At 42.5% G+C, this 27,631-nt stretch overlaps 1 protein-coding gene across 1 annotated transcript; it reads right to left on the minus strand.

The window, feature by feature from the left end:
• Positions 1-4,013: 4,013 nt before the first annotated feature.
• On the minus strand, positions 4,014-27,410 carry LOC130157054 (vitellogenin-2-like). Its single transcript, XM_056356200.1, has 35 exons — positions 27,341-27,410; positions 27,205-27,225; positions 26,948-27,099; positions 25,408-25,659; positions 24,790-24,951; positions 24,554-24,702; positions 23,819-23,969; positions 23,539-23,696; positions 23,279-23,444; positions 22,274-22,399; positions 21,699-21,917; positions 20,523-20,740; positions 20,266-20,363; positions 19,843-19,967; positions 19,631-19,732; positions 18,841-18,960; positions 18,565-18,754; positions 16,703-16,796; positions 16,406-16,591; positions 15,721-15,865; positions 15,377-15,599; positions 15,111-15,286; positions 14,088-14,735; positions 13,550-13,600; positions 12,539-12,628; positions 11,271-11,483; positions 11,040-11,182; positions 10,496-10,634; positions 9,839-9,974; positions 9,206-9,392; positions 8,787-8,878; positions 7,650-7,747; positions 6,748-6,907; positions 5,214-5,375; positions 4,014-4,349 (listed from the first exon to the last, which is right to left on the minus strand). Exons 1-35 carry the CDS (start codon positions 27,408-27,410, stop codon positions 4,231-4,233), a joined length of 5,541 nt encoding a protein of 1,846 aa, XP_056212175.1. The 3' UTR covers positions 4,014-4,230.
• Between the last annotated feature and the right edge of the window lie 221 nt (positions 27,411-27,631).

Raw genomic sequence — 27,631 nt, forward strand, 5'->3', positions numbered from 1 at the left:
AAAAGTGACTGAAGACTGCAGGGGAAAATGAGCAGCTTTTATAGAAGAATTATTAACAGGCACAGTGAATTTTGTTGAGTTGTCAACTTTTTATCAACCACTCAAACCCTCTGAGGGAGAGGGCGTCAAGGACAAGGTGCTGGCTGTTATTGCTGAGCCAAAAACATCACACACTTTTGTTCTCACTTCACCAACTGAACATACTGAAAGTACCTTTTGAAACAAGTGCTCAGAAGTATTAAAATATTGTTAAAGCCAAAATATTTATTAAGAAAAACTACTGATTATCCTTATCCGCTGGAAGCACCCAGTGCTATTGCAGTCTGTGCTGACTTTGCCCAGGTTATCCTGACCTGACCACAAGGCACACAGCTTATCTAACTGATAGTGCCCCAACAAAATTGTGTAAAAACCCCAGCAGCCCTCCTGTGACACCGTGCCAATACCTACCCTGCTGGAAGCAGGACAGGCTGTCACTCACAACACTGCTCTCTGGGAACAGGGACTTCACCCAGTAACACAAACCTCCCATCTTTGCCACAAAGGCCATGGCTAAACGCTGCTGATGTTCCTCCTTCCCTCATCTGCTTTGTCTTACAGGGCTAATGCATGAGCCCCTTTCAGCTGTGTGATTAGCCATAGACAGGTGTTGGTGAGGCTGACAGCTGAACCTCGCCTAGGTGAACCTGCTTTAGCAGGAGGGTGGACTAGGTGATCTCTAGAGGTCCCCTCCAGCTCTGACCATTCTGTGACAGGCACTGTAGACACAAAGTTCCTGGTTTACCAAGGCATACAAAGTGGTTCACCCAAACTCATTTCACATCACACAACGAGGGGCAGCATCTGCACCCCATGGTGGATGCCCCTTCTCCCATCGGTGAGCATTTTCCTTGTCCCTTTGGAGGCAGTCCTGCAGGTCCCTCAGGCTCCTGTTGGCTCCAGGCTTGGCTTGGTCCCTGGGGTCCCCCAGCCGGGGTCCAGAGCTGGGCTCAGCCGGAGCGGATGGGGCCACCAGCACTGCTCCCACCAGGAACCTGCACGAGGAGAGCTATGGCAGCCCCGGTGCTGAGGGGTTCACAGTGGTGCTGCGTAGCCACCATTTGCCCACCAACCTTCTCCTCTGTGGGTGGGGAACCACAGCTGCTGCCCAGCTCACTGCGGAATGGGACAGCTTATCACCGACAGGTCAGTGGCTCCTGTTCAAGACAGCTTAATTTTCATAATGCTCTTTCGCTGATGGGGTTTTAGAATTGGCAGTTGGGATATAATTTATAATGTTTAACAAACTATGGATTTTGTTCCTAGATCAAAGATTGCATCTGTAGGGAAAAAAAAATATAATTTTGAAGCATGGCAAATACTTCACTGTGCTTTTACCAACGCTATGTTCTGGTCCCGTTGCTTTTAACACCTTCCCTTGTGAAACTGATGGCACATGACAGAAAATCCAAGCTGTTAGTGGGTTGTGTCATGTCTTTGAAGATTTGGTAAATGTAGCTGAAGGATTTGAGTATATAGCTACCGGTGACCGGTAATTAAGGCTCAAGAGCTAATATGTTATGGGATAACTATACGCAGCTGCACAGGTTTCTTTTTAAAAAAAAAAACCACACACACCCACACACCCCCTTGCAGGCAGTGAGGCCTGGAGGTCAGTGGCAGTGCAAGCAGAAGAGCACTGCTGTGATAGTGGATTAAATGCAACAGCACTTGTATTCAGTGTCACAAAATTATAATGCTATATCGCTAAAATACCACACTATAACAGGACGCCACAAACCATAACACTCCTCAACATAAGGCACAGCCCCGGGAGCTGTGTGGGCTGTGCCTGGCTGCAAGGGCAGGGTCTCCCCAGAACCCCCAGCCTGGGACTTGCAGACCCTCACCCCCTCTTTGGGCAGCAAATGCTGCATCCCCGGTCAGCCCAGCCGTGCTGCTGCCGCGGGCCGGGATCTCCTGTCCTTCTGCTCCAGGTGCAGGCAAAACCTCTTGGGGGTTTCTTTACGGAACTGAACCCTCTTATTTTCTAGATCATTTCTCTGCTATGTCAAGAACAGCTTCAGTTGCCAGCCTGTCCCCTCATACACGCACAGCCCTTTAATGCGTCATATTTCTCTGAAGGATATAAACTGAATTAGAGCGAGAAAGGAACAAAACAAAAATCCTAAGAAAATTGTGAGGGTGACAAACAACTTTGCTGTGCCCAGGACGTGCCCTGGACAGCATTTCTTCTGAGCTGTGCTCAGCTCCCCGCAGCGGCAGTGGGGGAGAGGGGCAGAGGCCGGCTGGGCCCCCCGGGTGCCTGGCTGCCATGGTGGCTGGGTCCCCTGCCAGGGCGTCACTGCGGAGCTCCTCGCACCTGAGCACGGGGGCTGGGGGGTGAGAGTCACCCCAAAACTGTGCTCCAGCCTCGGCACGTTGGGAGGAGAGGGGCCCTGTGGGCTGGCACCGCCAGAGCTGGGAGCTCGTGCCAGAGCCCCCCTGGGGAGCCCAGCTCAGGGGGTCATGCAAAGCCCCAGCTTCAGCCTCAGGGGTTACCGGGAAGCTTGTGCTTCGCATGACTGCTCTGCTTGACTTCCAGGCAAGCAGCAAACCCACCAGCTCATCGCTTTACTGCTGCTGCCAGGTAGTGCCCAAACACTGCCTGCTGGCAGCTCCCCAGCACACCCAGCAGCAGGCACCACGACAGCACTTAAACTGTATGTAACTGTATATTTATACCTGCCTTTCAAACATACTCCTTTTGGTACTACAGACATTACCTTTCCAAACTAGAAAACTTACATCCAGACAACAAAACTCATGTACTTGCATCCATTGAAGGTACCAAAGCTGCTGGGGAAAGTAAAATGACACAGAACATTCTCAACTGTTTTCAAAAACAGGCAAGCGATTACCCCTCCACCCGACATGGTAAATGCCATTTTTCTTCTTTGGTTTCTACTGATTTTAAGAACCAAATAATATGCTTTTATTTTAATTAATTTACTGGAGATCTACATTTTTAACAATTGAGTAGGATCACATTCTGCTTTGCATTGACAAATGTAGATATAAAAAATGTGTGTGTTCAGTCAGTAATAAAAATGGCTGGATGTATGTGTATTAATTGGGAGAACACTGATGAATTAAGGCAGATAAACTTAAGTACAATACCATTTCTATTGAAATTTGTGCAAAACTCCTGATGACTTAAGCTGCCAAAAATCTCACTGACATCACTCTTTATGTCTATACCATCTCCTAAGGCACTTCTCTGAAAAACAAATTCACCCAGCACATATACTCAGCCTGCAAGCACAGCCTTAGGGGCAAGCAGAAGACATTTTCCAGATCTGCTGGAATCCTCTGGGCTCCAGCACCCGCAGCAGATGAGCGCGTCCCTCACTGTGCCCACACAGACCTGCAGCGGGTGGGCAGGAGGCAGAGCCCACCTGCTGATGGTGGCCACAGCTGGGCACGGGGGTGGGAGCATCTCACCCAAAGTGCAAAGGACCAGCTCTGCTCCGGACCCTTTGGCAAGTGGTAAACTTGGGTACCTCTACCATGTCCTGTTCAAAGGCCCCTGATTTGCACTAGCTTCTGCATGTGGTGCATCAGAAACAGTGTGTCCTTGACTCCCTCAGGGCAGCCTTGTCCAGTGCCATGAGATTCAGGCTTATCCCCTGACCTTGCTGTTCCCTAGGGCCAGCGCTGGCACACCATGCAGTTATTGCAGAGCACCGCAACAGCATTGCTGCTGTGGAGGGTGCTGCATCACACAGAGGTGATCAGTTCCTTTGCTGGTGCGCAGGATCCCAGCATTGGGGAAGAAAGTACTGGGGGAAACAAGGAGGAACCTGCTACCACAGCTACCCAGCTATACCCCCGAAGGGGCCTGACATGGACACATGCCTGGTGCGCAGAAGATGGTCACAGATACCAAAATTCTACAAAATGGGGGGTGAGGACAAGCAACAGTGACCTTCTCTTTCAATAACCAGTAAAATAAGGAAGCCTTCATAATTTTTTCCATGCGTGGATTTATTACGAAATCAGGTACTTTAAGGGCAATCATAACAGTTTCTATAATAATAAAGTTTAATACTTTAAATTACTTGGGAAGATTCCACACGTCCTTAAACACTTAATTTAGTATCTTTATTATTCCTTAAGATGAGTTTTCTTACACCACACAATAAAAACATTAAAGCATTTCTGGTTTTTCCCGTGCTGTGATGTACAGCTTCATGCAGTGCAGTCTTCGTTCTCGCAAGAACATGCTATGTGTGCATCAACAGTGTCCTGCATGTCCTCTGACTTCTGGTCAAACTTTGTCTGTTTGTCCATCAGGCTGGTAGCTGAATCTGATGGGCAACAAGAAATGAAAAGTAAACAGTATGCTTCATAAGTAGTTTTGCAAGGTACAGCATTTCCCATGCACTAGTCATTAATTACAGAAGGCTTGGCTTCTCACTGGCTTACATATTTATACTTGTCTAAGTCACACAGAGATGTTCTAGGAGAACCACTTAATTAATAAAGCAGTTCTACCTTGGAAACTACTACTTCCGTCTAGAATTTTATTAATAACACATTTAGGAAAGGATATTATGGTCTTAAAGGGAAAACAAACATGGAAAACAGACACAAACCTATAATCTATATGATCTATATCTACCTTAGCTAAACTCTTACAATCTACAATATACCTACAAAAAAAGACATCCTCCTATATCACTGCACTTGGGTGCAGAAATCCCACCCACACCTGCCCTTCTATTGCCTAAATCAGCTCAGTGAAAAAGGATCATGACCAAAGGCAGTGATATATTAAAATATAGGAGGTAAGGATCCCCGTCTCAGGGTGCTGCACATGATCAGTGGCTGAATCCTCTCGGGCTGCAATACATGGCTTTTCAGCTGCTGCTGACTGTGCTGTTTGCCTGCCCTTACCTTGTTAGCTCAAAGCACCATGAAGGGGAGTTCAGTATAGATTTTAAATTCCAGTATAATGAAAAACTTAAAATTACAACAGAAAAACACTTATCTTGCTAAAGGAAGTTTTACGTATTAATGACAACAGGGAAAGGTCTTCAGTCAATAGCACAGGAAGTCAACCCTGCCTGTGGAGGTGTTATTCATATGTTTCAAGTGGAATAACCGTGTCAAGGCACAATCTATTCAGACTTTTGTGCAGCCCCTGTTCAGTAGAATTTCCGTTGGCTTACCAGCTGGGAGACAGTGGAAACCAACAGTGACTGGAGTAGTCTTGGTGGCGGAGCATCCTTTCATGCAGCGCAGCACGGGCTCTGTAGAATAGCACTTGGACTCTACACCCACCAGCTGAACCGTCTTCTCAAGCTTCACAAACGAGCGTCGCAGTTTACAGGCTGTAACACATCATCGGTGATAGTTTAGGTGCTGACATTCAAAAATCTTCAGATCTCCAACTGCCAACGCTGCCAATTTGCAAACAACTTTCCTCTGTGAAAACTGTATTTTGGTCATAAGTGAAGCAGTATCACTCACTGATAAGCTTTTCAAATCAGCTAATTAGATATGGAGCTATGGAAAGTCAATTTCAAATGCAACTGGTTTATTTCTAGATTAACATGTAGAAACGTAGCCTGATGTACTTTCTAAAAAACGGTTTTCAAAGCAAACCAGCTTACTGGATAGCTACAAAACCACATTGGAAAGTGTTGAATACTCAGCAGTGGAAATAAAGGCGGTGTTTCTAACCAAATAAAAATAGTCACTAAAGAATTACACTATTACCACTGTCATTCAGATACAGAATTGCTGCAGAGAGAGACCAAAAGTCATTGCTGCCAGCCAGTAATATTGATCACATTTTGCATTCACAGGATGAGCAGCTGCAAGTGTGTGAGAAGCTAAATGGGCCACAATCTACCCTTGACTATAAGTTTCATTCTCTGAAATTCCAGCCTTTTCCACTATATGTGGTCACTACCAACTGTGGGAATGTTATTGGGTATATGCAACGTTATATCTATCTGAAGCAAGTTTGATGCTCAGTATTCTTGACAAAGACATAGAGTAACAGTTAATGCACAGCTAAACACGTAGAAGCCATCTCTAGGGACCGAGGAAGTCCTTCCCACCAGGACAAGTCTTTTCACAAAGGCAGCTGTGCCTGTCCTTGCAGCACTGTAGGATGTTCTTGCATCATAACTTCAGCGGGGAGCATCAGCACACCATCAGATCCTAATCTACTGAAGCACTTAAAATACAGCTTTTTTATTTCAACCGTGTAATTAAGTCCCTGGAACTGCTCATGCACTTGAATGCTTTGCTTGGCAGGTTGCACTGGTTCAAAAATCAGGTGCTTAGCCATGGTAATAATTACTAATCTCCATCTGATTTTTTTGATGGGTCAAATGCTGGATATTGATGTCTGGAAAATGCTGTTGTGCTTAAATCAAAGCATTACGTGTGAATTTATCCTCTTAACATTTTTTTCTGGTCTTCTAAAACACTTCAAAACTGAAACAAAGATTTTGTTTCCGCTTGGTCATTTAATTTCAACTGACTTGTGTATTTTGTCTTGATTAACTTGTAACTTCTAATTTATTTCTAAATGGGCAAGTAATTTTAAAACTTATATATAAACTTGATAATGAATCCTTATAAAATGCTTTGTATTTCCAAATTGTTCACAGATTTAAAATTTTCTAAACAGATTCTACATTTTCTAAAGAACTGCAGTATATTATATTAAATTTATTGGAGCTTGCATACCTCCTGTACAAGGCTTTTCTTCCAAAATCCAAGAATGTCCAAAGCTCACTGCATCTTTAGCTAGATATCCGTTGGGCATCCGATATTCCTGTTCACATTCTGCATCATATTTTCCACACATTCCACACATTTTCCCTGCCATCCATAAAGCAACTTGAATCTTTGAGAAAAAAAAGTCAAAACCATTTCAAGTTAGCAAAAGTAATACCTATGGAACAGACCTCTGCTATGCAGGTCCCTTCTAGTATTCGTTAATGCACAAACATTTAAAAACTCTTTAGTAGGAATTCAAAAGGGTCTGACAGCCAGATGCCAAACTCCCGTGGTGCTGCAGCATCTTTGACTGTTACAGCCTTTAAAACCTACTGTGCCAGTCTGGTATGTTATTAATAGTCCAAACTATTAATACAATAAATCTTTTGTCTGAGGGATGTTTTCATAGTACGGGTGATAGATACAGTATGGTTTGCCAATTTCTTACATTCCTATTTCACATTACTTTTAATGCAGCCTTTAAAGCATTTATTCGTCTTAAAAGAATGGCTGCAATTTTGCTGATTTGAAGAATTATACAGCTGTAAGAATAGTGGACAGGAGCTGAAAACTCATTTTTCTTGCCAATGCACTGCTGACGCAGTGTGTGTACGCTCACAGCCCATTTTCCAACACACACCTGTACTGCAAGAATAAGGTATTTTTGTCAGTGAAAGATTCTTACATCTCCTGCCTAGAAATAAAGAGCACCGCTGTGCAATGCTGTAGTGTCGCTTCCCTTTGGGGTTTTTTGGGCCCTGCACACATCTGGATTTGCCACTATATACTCTTACACTCATACATGAAGATTTAAGGGAACCTTATGGAAATTTCTCAACACCCAAGCTTATGAAGAGGAATATCAATACCCTGAATGTGTATCCATCAAAGTACAATTTATCAATGCCATAGGCTGGGGCAACAAGTACAAGCCCTTGCTTTTCACTGTGGATCCACAGAGGAGCACCTAGAAGAAAACAAAATAAAACAAAGCAAAACCAAAACAGACCCAACCTAGCTTTTTTAAGAAAGAAAAAAGCAACTGTCATGTTTCTAAAATGTTCTTCTCCTTCAAACTCCTCCATTGTTCTATTCAAGAAAGAAAACAGGCAGCAAAACAATATAGAAGTGTGTATATACAGAAAACAGGTGTTTGTAAAACGTTGGAAAACAATTTTAATGATCACAGATTTATTCATCATTGCATTATTAACATATTCACATTTATTTCTAGAAATGATTACAGAGCTGTCTATAGTATCTGTATAGTTGTGCAGATATACAGGGCCCTGAGTACCCTATATGTGACACAGTGACACTGTGACTGTCACTGCAGCCATTTCTAGCACAATTACTGCTTCCCATGTGCGTAACAAATAGGACAGAGCTTAGCACTGGCAGATGCTAACCCAATTTCAGCAAGATTTAGCCTGATTCATATACCACAGCTCCACAGTCAGGAGCTACCTGCATTGTGTATAGCCCCTGACTGCACAGCACAGGATGTAACTAGGTCCTCCTGTACCTTTCACAAAAAAAACCCCAAACTATTTCTGCTTTGAGAGAAGCAAGCAGGCTCTTTTAGCAGTTCTCCATATTTATTGCCTGCAGGTTTCAGAATGCTAGCCAGATCTATACCTAAAAATGAAGTTAAGAAAAACAGTGATATAGTGTGGTGAATTTTACAAAAGCTCTACTTCAAAAAGTTTTAATCAAACAAGATTTTACAGCATAACCAAAACATTTCTCAAATTTGGAACTCCAGCAGGAGCTGCAGCAATGTATGAAAAGGAGTGACCTTCATGTTAGTTAAATCTTGCTTAGTTAGGCCACTTCAAGAGCTTCACTCTCTAATCAGTCTTTCTAAATGTAAATGAGTAAAATACATGTTCTTAAGTGTTACTCTTACAACCAAAGGTAGAAATACTGATGGAATCTCTTTGATAGAGTCTTTCTTTCTCCTAAAACATATGTGACACTGAAACAACAGATGGTGCATCACTTACCAACAGATATGTAGGAAACATTCGTCGTGGGGCTTTCAACCCCATCTACCAGCAGTTTCACCTGTCCGTTTGCAGGACGCATATCAATTTCACTGTTAAGGAGAAGAGCGTTCGTACCCTGTTTGTATCACATTTACACGCACACAGTGACAAAGGCATTTTCCTGTTCACTAAATATCACTGGTCACAGCATAAGATTATTTCAGCCCCTTAAATTCCATCGGGGGTATTCTTGTCACCCAAGATGCAGGATAACATCATCAGCATCATATTCAACATGCATGGAAAGTAAATAAGGGAAATGCTGGAATCCCCTGGGCTGCTAACCATTGCAGTAAAGCTCAGAACTAAGCTCCTCTCACGTTAAACGTGGACGATGCAGTCCCTCACGCTCCCAGCATCTGGCAGGAGTTACTTACTGACTGCCAAGCTTGATGTTGATTGCTTTCAAGTTCATAGCTTTTTCAGCATTCCTCATCATCACCAGGAACTTCAGGTCAGAGCTGCAATCCTGAGCCAAGATGTGGTAGCAGTTTGCCGGCATTGTATAGTTAAACTGAACTTCATTAAAGGTTGTGATCTTGTTGTGGGAAACTGAGCAGTAAGCTGGTTAAATAAAATGCCAGTGAGTATTTGCTCTTCCATAAAAGAAAGTCAGGAAATGGCATATATTTATTTTTAGTGCTATATTATTGTAGCTTCATATTTTTTTCCACTATGTGATATTTTTTTTATGGATTACAGGGTCTTTTGACTACTAAACAACCATAAATTCTAAACAAGGCATGGAAAATGTACTCCTCTGTCTAACAAAAAATAATTGCCAGAAAGTTTAAATGTTATCAACTCAGATAACTGGTATCTTGCTCCCTGAAAGGCTGATAATTTCTGTACTATATGCACAATATTCTCTCCCAGCTGAACCATCCTTGCATTATGACAGCACATTTCCTAATTAAGCGGAGACAAATAATCACAGAAAAATTCAGAAAGTGCTCAAGTATTTTGGGAGACTGAGGATATCATGCTTCTGAACCCGGTTAGACCCTGACCTTTCAAATTCTCAAGCACAGCAGAGGGGGCTTCAGCAAAGATATTCCAGATGGGAGGCTGCAGCTCTGAAGCTGGTATCCTTGGACCTACAGGGAGTGACAGGGGAAGCCTCATGGCTTTTTCATAGAGGATGATCTGAAAAGGAATCCAAAAGCACATTCAAAATACATTTCTGCCAGGTATTCACAGCAAACAGCTGAGGTCAGCTTTTTCTCTTCTTTGATTTCAATTTCTTCTACTTTGGTTGACAAAGACATTACATGAACGCAACTCATCTGCCTCGCTGTCCATGAGCTTTTTGCTTCTGCTTACAGTTTTCTCTCACGGTGTGGGCCATCATTCAGGTATTATTTGGGAGAGAATTAGTTACTCCCCTTCAAAGGTGGTTAGGTGAGCATGTATGGAGCTACTACAGATGGAAACTCATGTCATTATGAGTACCCACTTTTTCCATGAACAAAATCACTCTATGAATATTCTTGGATGTAATATGAAAAGGCTGAGAATAAACACAAATTTTTTTCATCATTTGCACCCAAACAGATGCTTACTTAATTTTTCTTTCTCTGTAATTAAGCCACTGTAATTAAAATGCAACAGTCTCACTTTTCTACTAGGAAAAAATAGGAGAGTGATAATAATATTTCATTAATTACATCGGGAAGCTTGATAACAACATCACATGTCCTTGGAGAAGTTAGAGCCACGATCACCCTGGCTTGTCGAGAAGGATTCTTGTCTGTTTTTTCAGAGAACCCCAGCATAAATGCAGCCCCAGGGACAAACTTGTAAAACCTTCAAAAATTCAAATCAGAAAGATCTGGTGAAATAGAGAAGCAAAAAGCAGCACACATCCCAACCAGGCTGTCTCACACGTGTGTGTAAGTAGCACAAAGAGTCTTCAGGATCACTGGCTAGGTCCCCATGATCACTCTCGGTGCTATTGATCAAGTGATCAGTGAAAGGAACGATCTGTTCCTCAGGTTTTAGTAATTATGTCCGGTACAAACAATTACCATACATCAGAACAGGATGGCTATGATCTCCCACTCAGCTTTTATGTCCAAAGGCAGTACACAGGCAGATCAGAGAATAAAATAACAGCCAGTATTTTAACCACCAGAACCTCATGGGGGGATGCTGATTTTTCCCCAGTTGACAGATACGACAAATGAGTGTCACCAAAGACTAAAACCTCACCATTCTGCTATGGATCTGACACTTGAGGGCACCTTAGGCCACTCCAGTTTCACTTGTACAGCAGGGTGGGCAGCAAACCGCCCAGTTACCAGCTCAGCTGAAATCTTGTAGTCCTGGCAATTCCGGCCCCATTTCAGGTAAGCCTGTCACGGAGAAGGAAATTGTCCATTTTCAAATGCTTGGAACATTCATGTGATGCATACAGCTGTATATAACTATTTTGAGCCTTACCGTTGCCTTGTGAGCATTGAGGACTGAGGCATCAGCACAGAGCTTCCACTTGCTTGAATCTGTGAGATTTGATACAAATACCTGCACCTGGGGCCTGATGGAGTCAGTATCAGCATATACCACAAGCTGGAGGCCTCCTATCTTCTTGTCGTTACGAATGCCGTAAAGAAAACCAGCTAATACTGGTGGTTTAACATCTCCCAAAAACTTAGGCTGAGAAGAAGGGGGAGAAATTACACAAAGAATATAATTATAAAACAGTTACCATGGAACGTTTCAGATGCAAGATCTAGATGAATAAATGAAAAATAAGCAACTGAACTGCAAATACATACCAGCATATGCATCACACACATACACATGCCTATAAACTCTCATGCATATGTCTTTAGTGCGCATGTGCCTCTGCATGCACAGATGGATTTATCACTGTATTTTACATGAGCCAAAATTTGTGCCACTTTCTGAGCTACAGCTGTTACTGTGGGAATATTCCTTTCATTAGGGTACAGTAATGACTGATTTGGGCTTCATTGTGAATACCCATATATTTGCCTGTCAATGAAAGAAAGCGGTTCAATGTGACTAACAACATCAGCTGTCCGTGGTACTCATCACTCCTCCTCACAGCAGTAGCACCCCCCAGCTAGTGTCCTCCTGTTCATCTCTGGTCAGTCTGCTGGCCTTCACCTCACACCTGAGCTGTGAGTTCTGTGGGGCAGGCAGGTTTGCACAGCACCCTAGCACAAAATATAATTCAGGACGTTGTCTTCAATGTCCCCCCTTGACAGCAGGGCCTGCAATTCCTTTCCTCCGTTGTTAGACTTCACCTCATCACTTGCATCAGAGAGCAAGGCTGCAGGCATTGGGCTGGGTGGTAGCAAGGGGCCAAGGTGCTGCATGTCACCTCTGGAGCATGCCTTCTGCTGAGTCTTAGCCTCAGTCCCCCACCACCACCACCTTGCACCGGCACCACAGCACCTCAGCTTCCCTCCTGGTTGCAGAGTCACAAGATCAGCCTCTGCAGGCATCTGTGGGGTGAGATTCCCCTGTGAGGGTTGTGGTGCAAGATGCAGGAAGGATGCTCACCTCACTGCAGAGGATTGTGTGGGAACGATGGTGCGTGTCTCACTCTTGATTGATACCTGAGACGTGAGAGGCTGGTATTCCTCTCTTCCCGTTATCCTAACTGCACAATTACTGCAAATGCACAGCCACGCTGCCATTCTTCCAAGCTGTCAAAACCCCCTAAAAATGGTGAAACTAACCCGGGAAGCAGCTTCAGATGAGGCATGACTGGATCCAGTAGAGGAGTATGTGCTACTAAATTGGTCAGCTGGGACCTTCTGTTTTGGGAACTGCAAGAAGAAAACACATCATGCTCAAGAGGGGAACTTAAAAGTGTGATTGAAGAAATTGCACTAGGCAGTGCTGCAAATTCTCCCTGTCATGGCATTTGGTGTTGGTAAACTTGTTTTCCAACCCTGAGCAGCTCAATAACTTGCAATATGCTTGGTCCTGCTTAGCACATGTGATCTGGCTCTGAAAAATCATGTTTCCCCAAATACATCTGACCTCTCAGAAGAGACAAATAAGCAACACGTCTACATGAGAATTCCCTGTGTGAAAAAACAATGGACCAGAGCAAGCCAAATTGAACCAGCCTCTCAATCCAATATGAAAGACCAGAACTGGTTCATTTTACTTCTGGAGGGGCCTGGTCAGCTGGAGGATGTACTGAATGGACCAACTATATGGGAAGTGCCAACTGAACAGACACACACAGCTGAACTTTTCACTTTTTGAGGAACACTAATATCAAGTACACTGCTCCTGACTGGCACATGCCCTAGTAAGAGTCTTCTGCTAAACTAAAGCACCATAAAACAAAGCATCCTCCCATGTTTGTCAGCGTCACTATCCCAGTGTGTACCAACAGTGATTCCAACCCAGGAAGCCAGGTGATCAAAGCCAGTCAAATGACCCAAGCCCTTGATGGTAGGATCTTTGTTCCTCCAAAGTGTGTGTGTCCCCAGTCTTGGTACTGCTCTGGTAGAGCTTTGCATCTACTCGGAGGGCCACAAATGGCACCATGTGCACAACAAAGAAGAACACACTTTGTCTTTATGCATTTCGGAAGAACAGCCACAGTTGATTTGGTGTTCTAAACGTTATCAGTACTGTAATTTGCCTGAACAAAGACAACAACTTGCCTTTAAGGTTTCCATTTGACTCATGACAGATTCCATACTTAATTTACTAAGGAAAGAAAAACTCACCTCTTGTCTATGCGCTGATCTAAAGCGATACTGATAAATCTCATGTTCTTCCTTTGAAAATGATAAAAACAAGAAGATGAAGTCTCAGAAGAAAGGAAATGCTGCAATTACATTGAAATCTGAGCACTGGGAATTAAGTAAGGATTTTACTCATTATCATTCGTACATAGTTCTGTATGCTTAGTCACAAGCACATAACGCAAGACCTGAAGTAGTTTATGCAAAGCATTAATGTTCCTATTGCAAAATAAAGACAGAAATATGCAATGCCTATTGACAGAAAGCAGTAAATTGGCAAAAAAATGGTTCTGTGCCTATAACAAAAGTTTCAACAAACTTGTAGAAACTTTTGGAATGCTTTGAAGTAGATATCTGAGCCAATGATTGCAGGTGTGCTTGCAGAATAGATTTTGCAATTTTATGTTGCTAAAATTTACTGTGTCAGCTCATAATTTCCAGATTTATGATGCAAAGCCAGCTGCCATCAGGAATGTGATTCATGAACATTAGCAGCATTGGTCAATTTACTGACAGTTACCCATATTTCGGAATACGTGCTTCTGCTGCTGCCATCTTTCAGATGTCCTGAATGATGCCCATGGCTATGGTGACTCGATGACTCACTGCTGCTACTACTGCTGCTGCTGCTGCTGCCATTCAGATACCTTGAGTGATGCCCATGGCTATGGTGACTCTTGCTGCTGCTGCTACTGCTACTACTACTACCTTTGCTACTGCTGCTGCTGCTACTACTACTACTGCTCTTGCTGCTGCTGCTACTACTACTACTGCTCTTGCTGCTGCTGCTGCCACTGCTCTTGCTGCTGCTGCTGCCACTCCTCCTACTGCTGCTGCTCTTGCTGCTGCTGCTGCTACTACTGCTGCTGCTCCTCCTACTGCTGCTGCTCCTACTACTGCTGCCACTACTGCTGCTCTTGCTGCTGCTCTTGCTGCTCTTTGCATCTTTGTTTTTTTCTTGCTTTACTTGATCATTCTCATCTTCACCCATGGCTTTTTTACGATCAGAAGCAGCAGCAGATGATGAAGAAGAAGAGACAGCTGAGGAGGCAGACGATGAGCTCGAGGGATTTTTTGTATTGGGGTCTGTCCCAGTCTCTGTTTCTGTTAGCATAGTGTTTCCTTTCTTAGAAGGTTGCTTCTTCTGTTGTCGTGTTTTATTTGCAACCTGAAAAAACAGTTTAAAGAGAAGTGCAAGAGAGGGGATACATCTGTTTTTATATTTACAATGTAAAATTTCTCTGAGTGTTAGACAAGCTGCTCACACTGGCCTTTCAAGGAATGACAACTTCTCTGGCTCACTCACTGCAGAAGCTGTAGATCTCCCTTTAAATCCACCCTGCTTAGCTGAAATCTAGCCCAGCATGGAGGATCAGCCCCAGCTGGATGCACCTCACAGGATCAGTCCCACCAGATGTGGCACTGGCACCTTTCAAACTAGCCCTATCCCTGCTTTCCCGCACCAGCTTTCCACAATAAACTTCAAATTCTTGATTTCATTTGTGGGAAAATACTCCCCCCTCCCACACGTAAAGTCTCTTACCTTGAACACATTGTCAATGCCTAGAATCTTCTTCAGTTTCGCTTGAATGTCCTCATATGGAGATGACTCATCCTCTTCCTCAGACTCTGAGTTTACCACATGAATTACTTTGGAAGCTGCTCTGGATCCTGCCTGAATCTCCAGCTGAATTTTGTCAATATCGGCATCTGTTTCAACTACACACCAATTGCACACATTAGAAGGTTATACTGCTCCAAACAGCACTGACAAATCTAAGATGACAAGGCTTGTGCTCAGTATTGTACCTGGCATCAAGACTATTTTAGCTTCATGTTCTCCAATTAATCTGTGCAAATACGTGTTTTTTAGGAAACTGGCATCTCGTGACCTTCTGGAAAAGCAGAGCTGACAACCAATATGATGCATTTTGATGCAAATGTCTTGTTTACGAGTTTTGCTTCTTACACCATGGCGAAGATCCTCTTGAGAGCTGTAGGCATGTTTCCTTGGCATGCTGTCAGCTCCTTGCTGCATTGGAGATGAGTATATGAATACCACTGGGAGCATATCATAGGCAAGGGTAAAACTGCAGACATATGTATCACAGGGAAGGCAAATATTACTGTGTAAGCAAAAAGGAATAGGTTACCACTGTGAAATCTTCACTGGAAGCTCTCTCTGATGGTTTGAAAGGTTCTTCCACAATATCAGATGAAGCATCTCCTGGGAGAATTGAGGTCCTCTTTTCAACACCTAGTTCTCCTATATTTCTTGATACAGCAAAAGCCTTGTGTCTGTTGAGATATGTGGAAAAAAAATATTAATTTTTCTGACCCTTTGTCTTTGGATTAACCTGTCAGTATCATGTGAGAGCACAGAGTTATGTTGTTTGAACGAATTGTTCAAACATTCAGGGACTGTATATGCAACTGTAAGTATAAATATTATTAAAGACAAATAAGAGTTCATGACAAACACCGGTTCCTTATTTCACACAAATTTTTCAAAATCTGGATAAATTTAAACAAATTTCCAAATCATGAAAGACATTAATTTAAAAAAAAAAATTAAAAAACCTCAAAAGACAATAAAATAATCAACAAATAAAAATTAGAACCACAAAATAATAAACAAATTAAAAATTAAACTGCCGAATAATGTAGGTATCATTTGACTTCTAACTCCCTTATTTCTCTTCCTTTCTCTTTATCCCAAAGGTTCTGCTACACGCTGAAAAGTCACTCTGCCTGTTTGGAAACATCTGTAGAGGTCAGTGGGTAGTGAACTCTGTAAGGTTTCAGTGACAGAAGTATTCTGAAGCAATGCTACCGTACCTTCCAACCACTATCTCAGTTTCCTCATGGCATGGATTTGTTTCGATCTTAGCATTTTTCAGTTTCATGTCTACCTTGGCATCAAACTTCATTGGCACTCTTGTCAGGACCTTGCCTTGGAGTTCAACAGCATGCTGAAAGTATTCTGTGTTGACACCCATTGTTGCAACCGTATATACGTACAAACTGAAACAGAGCGAAGGGTCAGGTGTAAGAAAGGCGCTCCTTTTAAACATCTGGTTCTGCCTTTCCATAACCCACCTCCATCCTATGTCAAGCCTTAGAAACCTGCCGTACCTTGGGTTTATATCAGACCGGATCTGCATGGTGGATTCAAGCAACTGGGAAGGTCTAAAATCTCCAGTTAAAGGGGGGGTCATCTTTCCATCAACTGCAAACAACAGAACAACAATTAGACATGGTAAAAATGAAGGAAAGGATTTGAATTTAAGCAAGACACGTTTTCAGGAAAAGGTAATATTTTTTGTTAATACAACAAGCATGGCTGGAGAACAAGACAGACTTTGGGGTACATGAGATCTTTTATGAGTCAAAAAAATACTGAAAATATACAGAAAGCTTGTTCTGTAGGCAAAGGTCCTGATGCAACATATTGAAAATGGAAATAAAAATACAGTAAGAGAATAAAGAGCTGACCCAAATCGAAATTTGTGTATTAGTACAATATTAAAATTTCAGAAATGCGAGGGGTCAGAAGACAGAGTGAATGGTGGGCAACCAGGCTAGACAAACCCTGATGTTTCTTCACAGCAAGTGTGAATATCTTTCTTGTACTGCAGACCCAAAACTGGACATTGTAGTCCAGATGCAGCCCCAGATCTGCTAAACAGAGGGGGGAAGTAATTTCCATGCTAGCTGTGCCCTCGCTGCTGCAGCCGGTGATGCAGTTTGCCTTACCACCACCAGAGCACACTGCTGGGTCACCAGACCAGCTTGTCCTCAGACCTCCCTGGCCCTTTCCTGTCTGGGCATCGCCCAGCCGACACACTTGCATGGGTTACTCCATCCCAGGTGAAGAACTTTGCATTGCCTTTGTCACTCTCATCACACCTCTGTCAGGCCAACCTCTCCAGCCTGTCAGGGTCCCCTGGGTGGCAGCCTGGCCACCCCAGTGCAGTGACTGCTCCCACCAATTCAACGTCATCATTGACATGGATTTCCTGAGGGTGCCTTCTTTTCAAAAGTTCAGGTTGTTAAAAGAGACAATGAACAAGTACTAATGACAGAGAAGTGACGCTCATACAGGGCACTGATTAGACTTTCATCTGCTGACTACTCTTATAGACCAGCAGTCCAGACAGCCTTCAATCACCTTGTAGCCCATCCATCGAATCCATACCTCCCCATCCTGGCTACAAGGATGTTATTTAAGAAAAAAACAAGCAACCAAACAAACAAAAACAAAACAAAAAAAACCCCAACCAACAAAAAAACCACCCACGAAACAAGGGCCAGGGGTTCAAAGATGTCATTAAAACAAACTAACAAACCAAAAACCAAGAGCAGTGAGAAGTGGACACATATGAGGCTTCTGTAAAGAGCACAAGTACTTGTACTTCACCCTTCATTCCTTATGTGGGGACAGCAGAAGCAAGGGTCAGTTCTGGCTAAATTAAAAGTTTGCTGTACAACAAGCAGTATGATCACTGAATTAACTTCATTATAAGTATTTGTACTTTTATATTTGTTCTTTTAAAACAGAGCTCTGTCGCTTTTCACAAGCCCTCTTCTCTTCCTGCCTTCTCTAATGTTACTGGTAGATCTCTTTGGATTGCCTTCTATTTTCTTCTCTAAATGTCCATTGAATCCTGCTCAGCCTGTGCATGCGTCTCTCAGGAGTACCCCCTTCTGCCCACGCCTGTGTCAGCTCCCCAGGCAGCTCTCATTTTTTGTGGTTTCTCTCTCTGGTTTCCCACATTCTCCCCTCACCTTCTCTGTCTCCAGTCCATGCAAAGATGAGGCAGAAATCGGCTGTGTCCAGCTTCTCTTCAAACATCTTCACTACCTCCCCTCCGCTACAAAAATTAGATCTTTTTCTAATTTCCTGTTTTTCCACATCTTTCTCTAGCCCCTCTTAGCTTGTCCCTCTCATCCCCTGCTCAGACCTCTCACAACTGATCTCATACTTCTCAACTCACCGCTGGCTGCCACCCGGGCCAGAGCAGTGGTGTACAACCCGTACTCCAGTGGCAGACCAGTGCAGGTGGGAGTGATGTATCGCAGCTCTCCCAGCCACACCGGCTGGGTCCATTGCCCTGCAATGCCATTGCGGATCTGACTGGCGATTCTCTTCATCAGCGTGTTCCTGTCAGCAGGTTCTAGCACAGTCTGCAGTAAAACAGAGATCCAAGAGGTTGGGATATAAAAGTACGATAGTGTCAAAACTTGCAAATAAAAGTAGGGGTCCCTGGTACCTTCATAGCCTGCTGCAGGACTTCCTTATTGACGTTGATGTAGGCCAGCTCTTGGCCAAACAGTTTCAAGTAGGCCGATACCAAGGGAGTTTCTGTTGGCAGCTCCTTCCATCCCAGCAGCTAGGGAAGAGATCAAGAAACAAGCAAAGTTCCTTAATGCAACACTTTATAAACGGTAATTCAGCAGGGTGGCTAAACCTGTCCTGACCCAGCTGCAGCCTTCCACTGCTGCTTGTTTTTCCTTGCTGCTTTGTAAACAGCACAGCATCAATAATTCAGACGTTCCCCCACCACCGAGATGCCCACGAAGGGCCTCCTGGGCAGTGTTTTGTGTTCTGATGCTGTAACACTTACACAGAGGGTCTGGGTCATTAGTGCCACTAAACCCAAGTTCGAAAGCACAGCAACAAATCACCTTTTCTCTCGAAGACAAAGAAATATCCTCGTAAATTAAGTGAGGTAGATGAAGGCAGGGAGGAGGAAGCCTGCCAGGCATGAGACCCACACTGTGCTGCAATGCGCGCATCCCCCCTCTCCTCCCCTGCTCCTTCTGCAGCCACCCATGGCGTGGGGAGGAGGCAGGGCCAGAGCAAGAACCTGCAGAAGCTATCGCAGCCATGGCAGGAGTGACGTTGCCTGCAGCCCTGCTGCAGATCTCTCTCTCACAACAATACTCGCGCTGACTGCTAGGCGGGTAGCTTACCTTCTGAGACAGGGCTTAACTAGTAGGACAAGCCTCACTAAATACCCCTTCATATAACCCACGCATTGCATTACTGAAAATACCTACAGCTTTTCCAATCTCCTTTATCTTTTTGTATGTGGGATATTCAGCAAACGGGATATTTTGTTTCTTGATGACATCTGTGATGCCTTCCACGCGGACACCAACCTACCAAAACAGCATGAGAAGGAGCAGACTGAAACTTACTCACAGAGATGAAACTTTGTGGTCAATTTTAATTTTACTTGGCTTTATTATTGATTTAGGTAAATATTTACCTCCACCAAATCAGCCACTGTCCCTGCAGAATACGCCATCAGCTTGGAAATGATTGCTGACGGGAACATCGTTCCTGGGCTGTTCATAACAAAGACATCTCCAGCAGCACCGATTTTATAGTTATCTATGGCAAAAAGAAAAAAAGGACACATCTTTTTTTCTAACCATTCTACTTATCATTCAAGATGATATTTCTGCAGCTTTTTCGTTGTCAGCTCTAAGATATATCATTACATAAATTTTAACTGTTTAGGCCCAAAAGAATAAATGGCTATTCATGCACTTTTAAATACGTGACTGTCACATTTAATACAAGTTATTATTGAAGCACAGAATGACATGTTTCTCCAAAGGGCTTAATGTTTCTTAAGAATGATTTCTGAAGTGAGAGTTTTGTGGTCACTGAAACACTTTTAACTCACCAAAGTAACCACCAACGCGCATGACCTTGCTATACCGATAGCTCAGTCTGTCCAGTTTGGGGGCCAGCAGTTTAATGGCAATATTGCAAGCTGAAGATCTAAACAAAATAAAAGAGGTAATAATATCCAGAAGTAAGCTGCATCGCATCAGAATATAAACTGAATTCAGTTTGTCAGCATGTGCAGTGCTCACCGACAAGAATGTAACAATTTTGTATTTGCAGAAGGTCACCCACTCGGTTCCTGTCGCCACTTACATGTTGTATATGTACGGCAGCCTGCTCTTCGACAAAGCCTTCATGTGGGAATACACGAAACTGGCCACTTGCAAATTGGTCTCCTTCATTGCCACGTTAGCTATCGTTGTTATTAAAGGAAGGGCAGGCCTTGCCTCAAAGATAACAGCACAAGCCATCATTCGCACTTCGGAGGGAAGCGACTGGTCTGCAAGGATCTGGATGAGATACCCCTGCACCTGCAGAGAGAAAGCAGTGTGGAATCAGCAAAAATTGAGGCTTTTTTTGGCAGACTGGATCCACATGTAACCTGCAAGAAATACAGGAGAGGGGGTCATCAACCCTGAAAGAAGGGTTTCCTGATAATTTTTACTGCATGGTTCTACATAATTTTATTAAGAAACTGGAGTGGGCCATGGAGCAACAGGCCCATGGAGAAGGGCAGGGACTGAATGCAAAGCAAATGTCTGTGTACTGATGTATTGGGTCAGCCCACCACAATCAAAAATACATCAGCATAGCTTTTTTGCATTAAAATTTTTTGACATTCAAAGACTGGTGAGTAACTTTGGAAGAAACAATTGCAGGTATTAAGACAGATTCATTCTTTGGAGTAGCTCCACTGACTCTGTGAACACGCTTCACTGTTTCAGACCATTTCTAAAAGGGGAGCTCAGCAGCTCCCCAAAGACAGTCTGAGTCGATGCTGTGTCATATAGCTCCTATAGCTAAACCACCAGAGAGGTAGGAGTCTTGCCTATGCTCACCGTGCCAGCAACCTCAGCAGGAGGTCAGTGGTGATTCATCCAAGCCCAGTTAGGGGAAGGGTCTAAAAGAGGCAGAGCAACATCGATGTTTTGCTTCCGAGGTCCATAGAAAGTGTCTCTCCTCCTGACTATTGAGGCAGTTTAAATTATATGTCTGACTTTTATTTCCACCATATATAACTAGCACAGGACTTAATTGGTTATGACAGATGACTGAAGTAACACTGCTGATATCCTTCTGGAAGCTTCCTACTGACCAATAATTACAACAGCTTAGCAGAAAACACCAGCTGAAATATAAAAATGTATTGTGTTGTTCTTAGAAAAAATTCTGTGCTGAATCCACACACGATACCTTTAAATTCATTACCCTTACAATATATATTCTCTAATTCATTAAGTACAGAAATCCCTGACAGATCCTACTTACTGTTTTGGGATCCTTCCAAGCTATTTTTCTCAAGGCCATTATGGCATCAATCTGAATGTGGATGGGGATATCAGAAGCACTGGATGAAGATATGGGAAGAAACTTCAGAATCCTCTTGATGCTGCCTGGTTCTCCCATGTTGCCAATGCACTTCAGAGCTAATTTCATTTTGTCTTCACGGCCCCTGCTGATCGCTTCATCTGCCAGGTCATGGATGGGCTATAGACAAAGCACAGCTCAATCTTCTTTTCCTAATGTATAGATTGTCCACAGTGTTCCCCCTACCCACTGAAAAGCCAATCACAATAATGAAACTGGGTTTAATAAAATCATTCAGTGATTTTTTTTTATCTCTCTCTCTCAGGATTTTACTTTACAACGCAAAACCTGTGTTTTCAATCATGAAGCAAATATCTACATTAATAAAAACATTCATTGCCTTTGTTCTGAAGGAGACCTATGAAATGTGCCTTTGTAAGCCCAATTGTCATTTTTATACTGTATCCTCAAAGAATTAAGCTAATGTAATGAACACTACTAAGCTATTAAGAACAACCTGACAAAAAGCCACCTACCTGAAGAGCTTCTTTAGGACATGTTGAGGTCTGAGAACAGTATCTATTGACCACAGAACTGTATCCCAAGCAGGCAACTTGCTGAAGCATAGGACTTTTCTGGATTCGAGAACTGGTCATTAAATCCTATGGGGGGAAAAAAGGGGGGAAATATTAATTTGCTATTTAATATAGTGTTTCACATTACTTTCAGAGCAGGAAAATCATCAGAGCTTATCTGAGGCGAGCAATTTCAGAACAATTATTGTTCACATCCAAACAAATTAAATCAGCTTGCAGACACTGTATTTGCAAGCTTCACTTAAGAGATTAATTCCCCACTAGTTTCAATATATGTAAGTTTACATAGCACCATTTTGATTTTCCTTAATTGAGCATAACACTGAATATATAAAGATTATGGGTAAACATCATTCTAGAAATGGAATATATGTGATATATATATATGAACAAAGTGCAAGTCAATTATGTTAATGATGCATTCTCATATCATATCCTTTTTTCCTATTTAAGAAGAAGAATATTGACTAGAGATGGCAAAAATCCTGTTCAGAATGAATGATTGATTATAGTGTCAAAATATTTGATGTTTGCACTAATACTTGCACTTGCAACACTTTCCAGGTCATAGGAATAGTTTGCAATTAAAAGAGCTATTCACATGACATACCACAGAAATCACCATTTTTTTCAGAAGTAAGATGTTGAAGTGGGTGAAGTTTTGTCTGCAGAAGGCATGACGTGATCCCAGCAAACTAAAACGGGAATTATTCTCAGAAGCTGTTATGAAAGAAGGGCTTTTATATCCACATAGTGAAACGAAGACACAAGACTGAACTCCTCTCCATATGTAATGCCAAAAGAAGTTAATGGCTCAACATTTGCACAAAATCGGTGTACGTGGGAGGAGAATCCAATCTCTAATGTTACTTAATAATCAAAGGTTGCCATCAATTATCATTCCTTGTGCTATCAGACAGGAAAGATTCACACGGATTTACTCACTGCTGCTATTGGAACAGTGTTCTCATCAGCTTTTGTTAAATGTAGAGCAAAAGAAACACTTAGAAGAGTCTGCAAGTAGGTAAGGTCATCATTGCGAATTCTGGTCTTAATGAATTTGAGTGCTTCTGTGGTGCCTGCCACAGAAACTGCACTCAGCAGCCAGCGCCTGCAAGGAGATTAAAAAAAAAAAAAATCCTTAATTTTAGCTCTCAATTCTCCAAAAATTGAGAAGTTTCTTGTAAGTTGGTACAATGAAATACCTGTAGCGGGGTTTATCTGAAAATTGTCTCCAGACGGACTCAAGAGTATCAGCACTCGTTATCCGGCAGAGCTGGACAATCTCCAAAAATCTATACGGAACATCATCATGGAAATCTTGTTGGTTATTCAGGACTATGTGTTGCAGTGTTTCTACTATCTGTTACAAAACACAAGAGAGAGGGCATACATCATTAAATGCTTTGGAATTCATGACTGTTATTCTTTTATTCATTATTTTTTTTATTAGGAAAGCAATTTGAAGACCTAAAAATACTATACCCGTTGTTCGGGGTTTTTTGTCTTGATTAGCTGCAGTGGCATCTGTGGCAATACTGATGGGAACTGGTAGCGAAGGCCTCCGTAGCTCTGCATGGAGATGTCCGGGCTGCTGCTCCGCTCGCTTCTCACTTCAACCAAGGTAAGTTGTTGTCTGTAGAGAGACGAGTGTTATGGCCAGAATGAATTAGCTGTCTTCCTCATCTGCCTTGGTGGTTTGTTTGTTCAGCAATACTGTGATGGTATCACTTCTATTATTCTTATCACAGTAAAATCTTAGAGTTTGTTAATGGATAAAGCCTTCTAATTGCAACAAAATAGTATTAGAGTTATCTACAATGACATTATTTCTGAGGAGAAGCTAAACTGCTGTCTTTGGAAAGAGAGCTACTGACAGTGTAATCTATGACCCTATTTCTATGTGCACCATCTTCCACCTGACACTACAAATTAGCCCTTTTTCAGGACAGAGTAGTAAAGTTGCATTCTTATGACATAAGCAAGAAAAAGAGCTTTTCTTCTTTTCTTCCATGTAATTGTAGTGCCAAGTTCACCAGGGTACAAATAAAGAATGGCTCACTGAATTTTTTGGAGTGCGGAAACCCCAGGTACGATTACTCATAGCTTTACCCAAGTGCTGTGGAGCCCAGTTCTGGTTTCACTTCAGTCGGGCGGGAAAGGGACTGCCAGAATCCATAATGATTCTCACCTGGTGAAGCAAGCCCGTGTCCTGCCTACCTTGCTTCCATGACAGCAACACCGGTGGGTTCACTGAACGGTGAGATCTGATACACCTGCTGCGACACCACCTCTGTGATCAGGGTACCGCCATCCGACTGCTTCAGTTTGTAGGAGAAAGCGGCGGTGCCTTTTACCAGCCTTTCTTTCTGGAGGAGGAAAAAGAGACCCAAAAAGTGAATGGGGACAGGACAGCCCTACTTGTAATCACAAAGATCTTTTCACATCTCACATACCATCATGTCAACAGGACAAGGATAGATGTAAGCCATTCCAACGCTCTTCTTCACTTTTTCCTGGCAATTGTTTTGGTCTACGGTTTTGGTAACCGAGACTCGGCTGTTCTTCCTGTCTTCCTGAATGACGTACCTCGTATGGCACACACCTCCGATTCCAGCCTGGCAGGTCAACACAGATAATGAGACTTACTGGTTGCATCAGGATTGTGCTGCATGAGAAGTTTTACTGAAAGAAGATTTTGAAGGAGCAGTATGAGGGTAAGGACCTCCTGAACAGTCTCAATTGTGTTTTGAAACCTGTTACCATCAACAGCGAACACATAAAATGGATCAAGTAGCTGTATGAGGGAAGCCATATAACAAATACATTCATAGATAATTATTTTTTCTTCAAAGGACTGCATGTTAAGTCTTGAAGACAGATGTCTTAAAAAGAATCCAGCCCAGATTATTTGTTCAACACATACACACACATATTCTCCTATATCAATGAAAATCATCTTTTTTTGATGATGAACATTTGAAAGTAGATGCAAATAAACAGAAACTTGGAGGAAGAGCACCTAAAGAGGAACGTCCTTTCAGTAAAGTAGGTTTAGAATGGAAAACACAAACCTCTTGCAGTTCATACACATTCTGTGACTTTTTAATGGTTATCTGCATCATGTTCAGTATTCCCCTCACTATGTTAATACACATATCAGGGCAATCTTCTGGGCCATAAATGTTTCCAACCCGTCCACTACTGTATTCAAACTTGAAGGGCCGGGTAAAACATGAAGAAACCATCTGGGTGATTTTGGAAGATCGAGTAAATGGGTCCCTGTGCCAGATGCCATTGTATTCCTCAAACTGGGGAGAGCGGATCTAGGAGAAAATTAAGATACTTCTGTGAATAAAATTACTTTGGTACTAAATATGCAAACAGATTGGAAGAAATTAACATACTCCCAGGAACATTTTAAACATTTGATTTGTATTAACCCTATAGGGAGAAAGGCCGATTCAAAAAGTACTTTAAAAAATTAAAATAAAAATCACTCCTTTTTTCAGCCTTGAAATAAATACTCTGCTTTAGGTGAAATTTAGCATTTAAAAAAGTTTCTATCAATCCAAGTGTTAAAAATTATAGGGGTTTTTTTATACGTTTTATTTTAACTTGTCCCCTTCCAATTTATTTTTAATTAAACTAATTGCTATATTTGATTCATATTTCTCAAATGCTTAAATCAATCCAATCTTTTTTTAATAATGAACAATGTGTTTATAAACTTATATTTTTTATACTTATATTATTTATAAACAGAAGCAATTTCAGTCACTTTGGCAGGGTTGTTGCTGGTTTCAGTGCCTCAGAGCACAGCCTGGTGCACACCACGCAAGGATTTCAGGATGAAGGCTCCGGTGCGAGGTGCAATCCCTAGCCTGTAATTTTGCCACCTTGTCCGCATCAGTGAAGGAAGGTTACAGCTCAGCTACAGCTGCTGAGAGCTCTGTCACTGAACTCAGAGCCCGAACAAGCAGCTTGGATATGTAACTAAATCAAACAGACAAATAAAAGTATTTTTCTGAAATGTGTTTTGAATGGGTCAGGTCCTATCTCTATTGACATTAGCAGGAGTGTGATTTCACATGTACAGACCTTTTACTGCATTATCCAAACACTAAATATTACATGCTTTTTGATGCCTTTCATTTTTTTAATCGTGCTTTTGTCACTTTTTAAATCTATGTTTTTTAATTTGCCTGCCATTGCATGACAATGATTTTACTTACCCAAGTCCAGGCTTCCCACAGAAGCTGGAACTCTGTGTTGAGACTAGAATCAAATCTTAAACTCAGAGCAGGCTTGAGCGCCTTGAGTTAGAAATAACTGTTTTCTAAAAGAGCCTCTGATTTTGGCACCTCTATTTCTGACAAGAAGTCTTGCAGAGCACCTGCTACGATCAATTCCTACAACAAACATTCCTAAGTGACTGGATGCCAAATTACTCATCGCTTCTGAAACTTTAGCTTGACCATTCACTGACATCTACACGCTAAGTCTCCCGTTGGGTTTCCTACAGCTTCCCCAAACCACAGATCACCCAGGTGCAATTACGACTGCACTTTGTAGCTCGCTGTTGCACGGTACGTTTGGAAGACGAGGCGTTACCTTGAGGAGGTAGGTGCTCTCTGACAGCCCGCTGATCTCTACTTTGCTGCTGAAGCGCACGCCGGCTTTGGCTAAACTCTTTTCTTGAAGCCCGTTCAAAACCCAGCCTTCATAGCTGTACAAGTGGCTCTTTCTGCCACCGAATCCAGGGTCTGTAGGGGATAAGAGCCGTTTTCACAATACTTGCAGGCACGTTCTAACAAATAGAAATCACAAGAAAGTCACCGAAAGAAGGTTATAGGAGGGAATTTACTTACCAATGTCAAGCTTCTGGCTACCTGCAAAAAGAGATAGAAAACCAGATGAGTAACACTCAGTCTAGATCCAATTGTTGCCACTGAACTTGAAGAAAATTTGGGAAAGAGAGATTAAGAAGGGGTATGTTAGGCTTACCTACAAGGGTGAGTGCTAGTGCCAGTATGATTCCCCTCATACTGAAGGTGAATGGGGCTCTGCCGGACATGGAGACACTTTTATGGAAGAAAGCTCAGGAACACGTGGCTGTGTTCTGCTGAATTCTCAAGTTTTTTATCAGTTTATGCAAACACTTCCCTTTTTGCAATCATACTTTCTCTTCAGATGGAATCATGGAAATAGAGTCATACCTTGGCATCCCACTGATTTTCTCATATAAGCCCTTTGCTGGATTGTTTAAAAGTTTCTGCTTATCCTAGTAAAACAATT

The sequence above is a fragment of the Falco biarmicus genome, chromosome 11 (genome assembly GCF_023638135.1).
Source record: "Falco biarmicus isolate bFalBia1 chromosome 11, bFalBia1.pri, whole genome shotgun sequence".
Taxonomy (NCBI): Eukaryota; Metazoa; Chordata; class Aves; order Falconiformes; family Falconidae; genus Falco; species Falco biarmicus.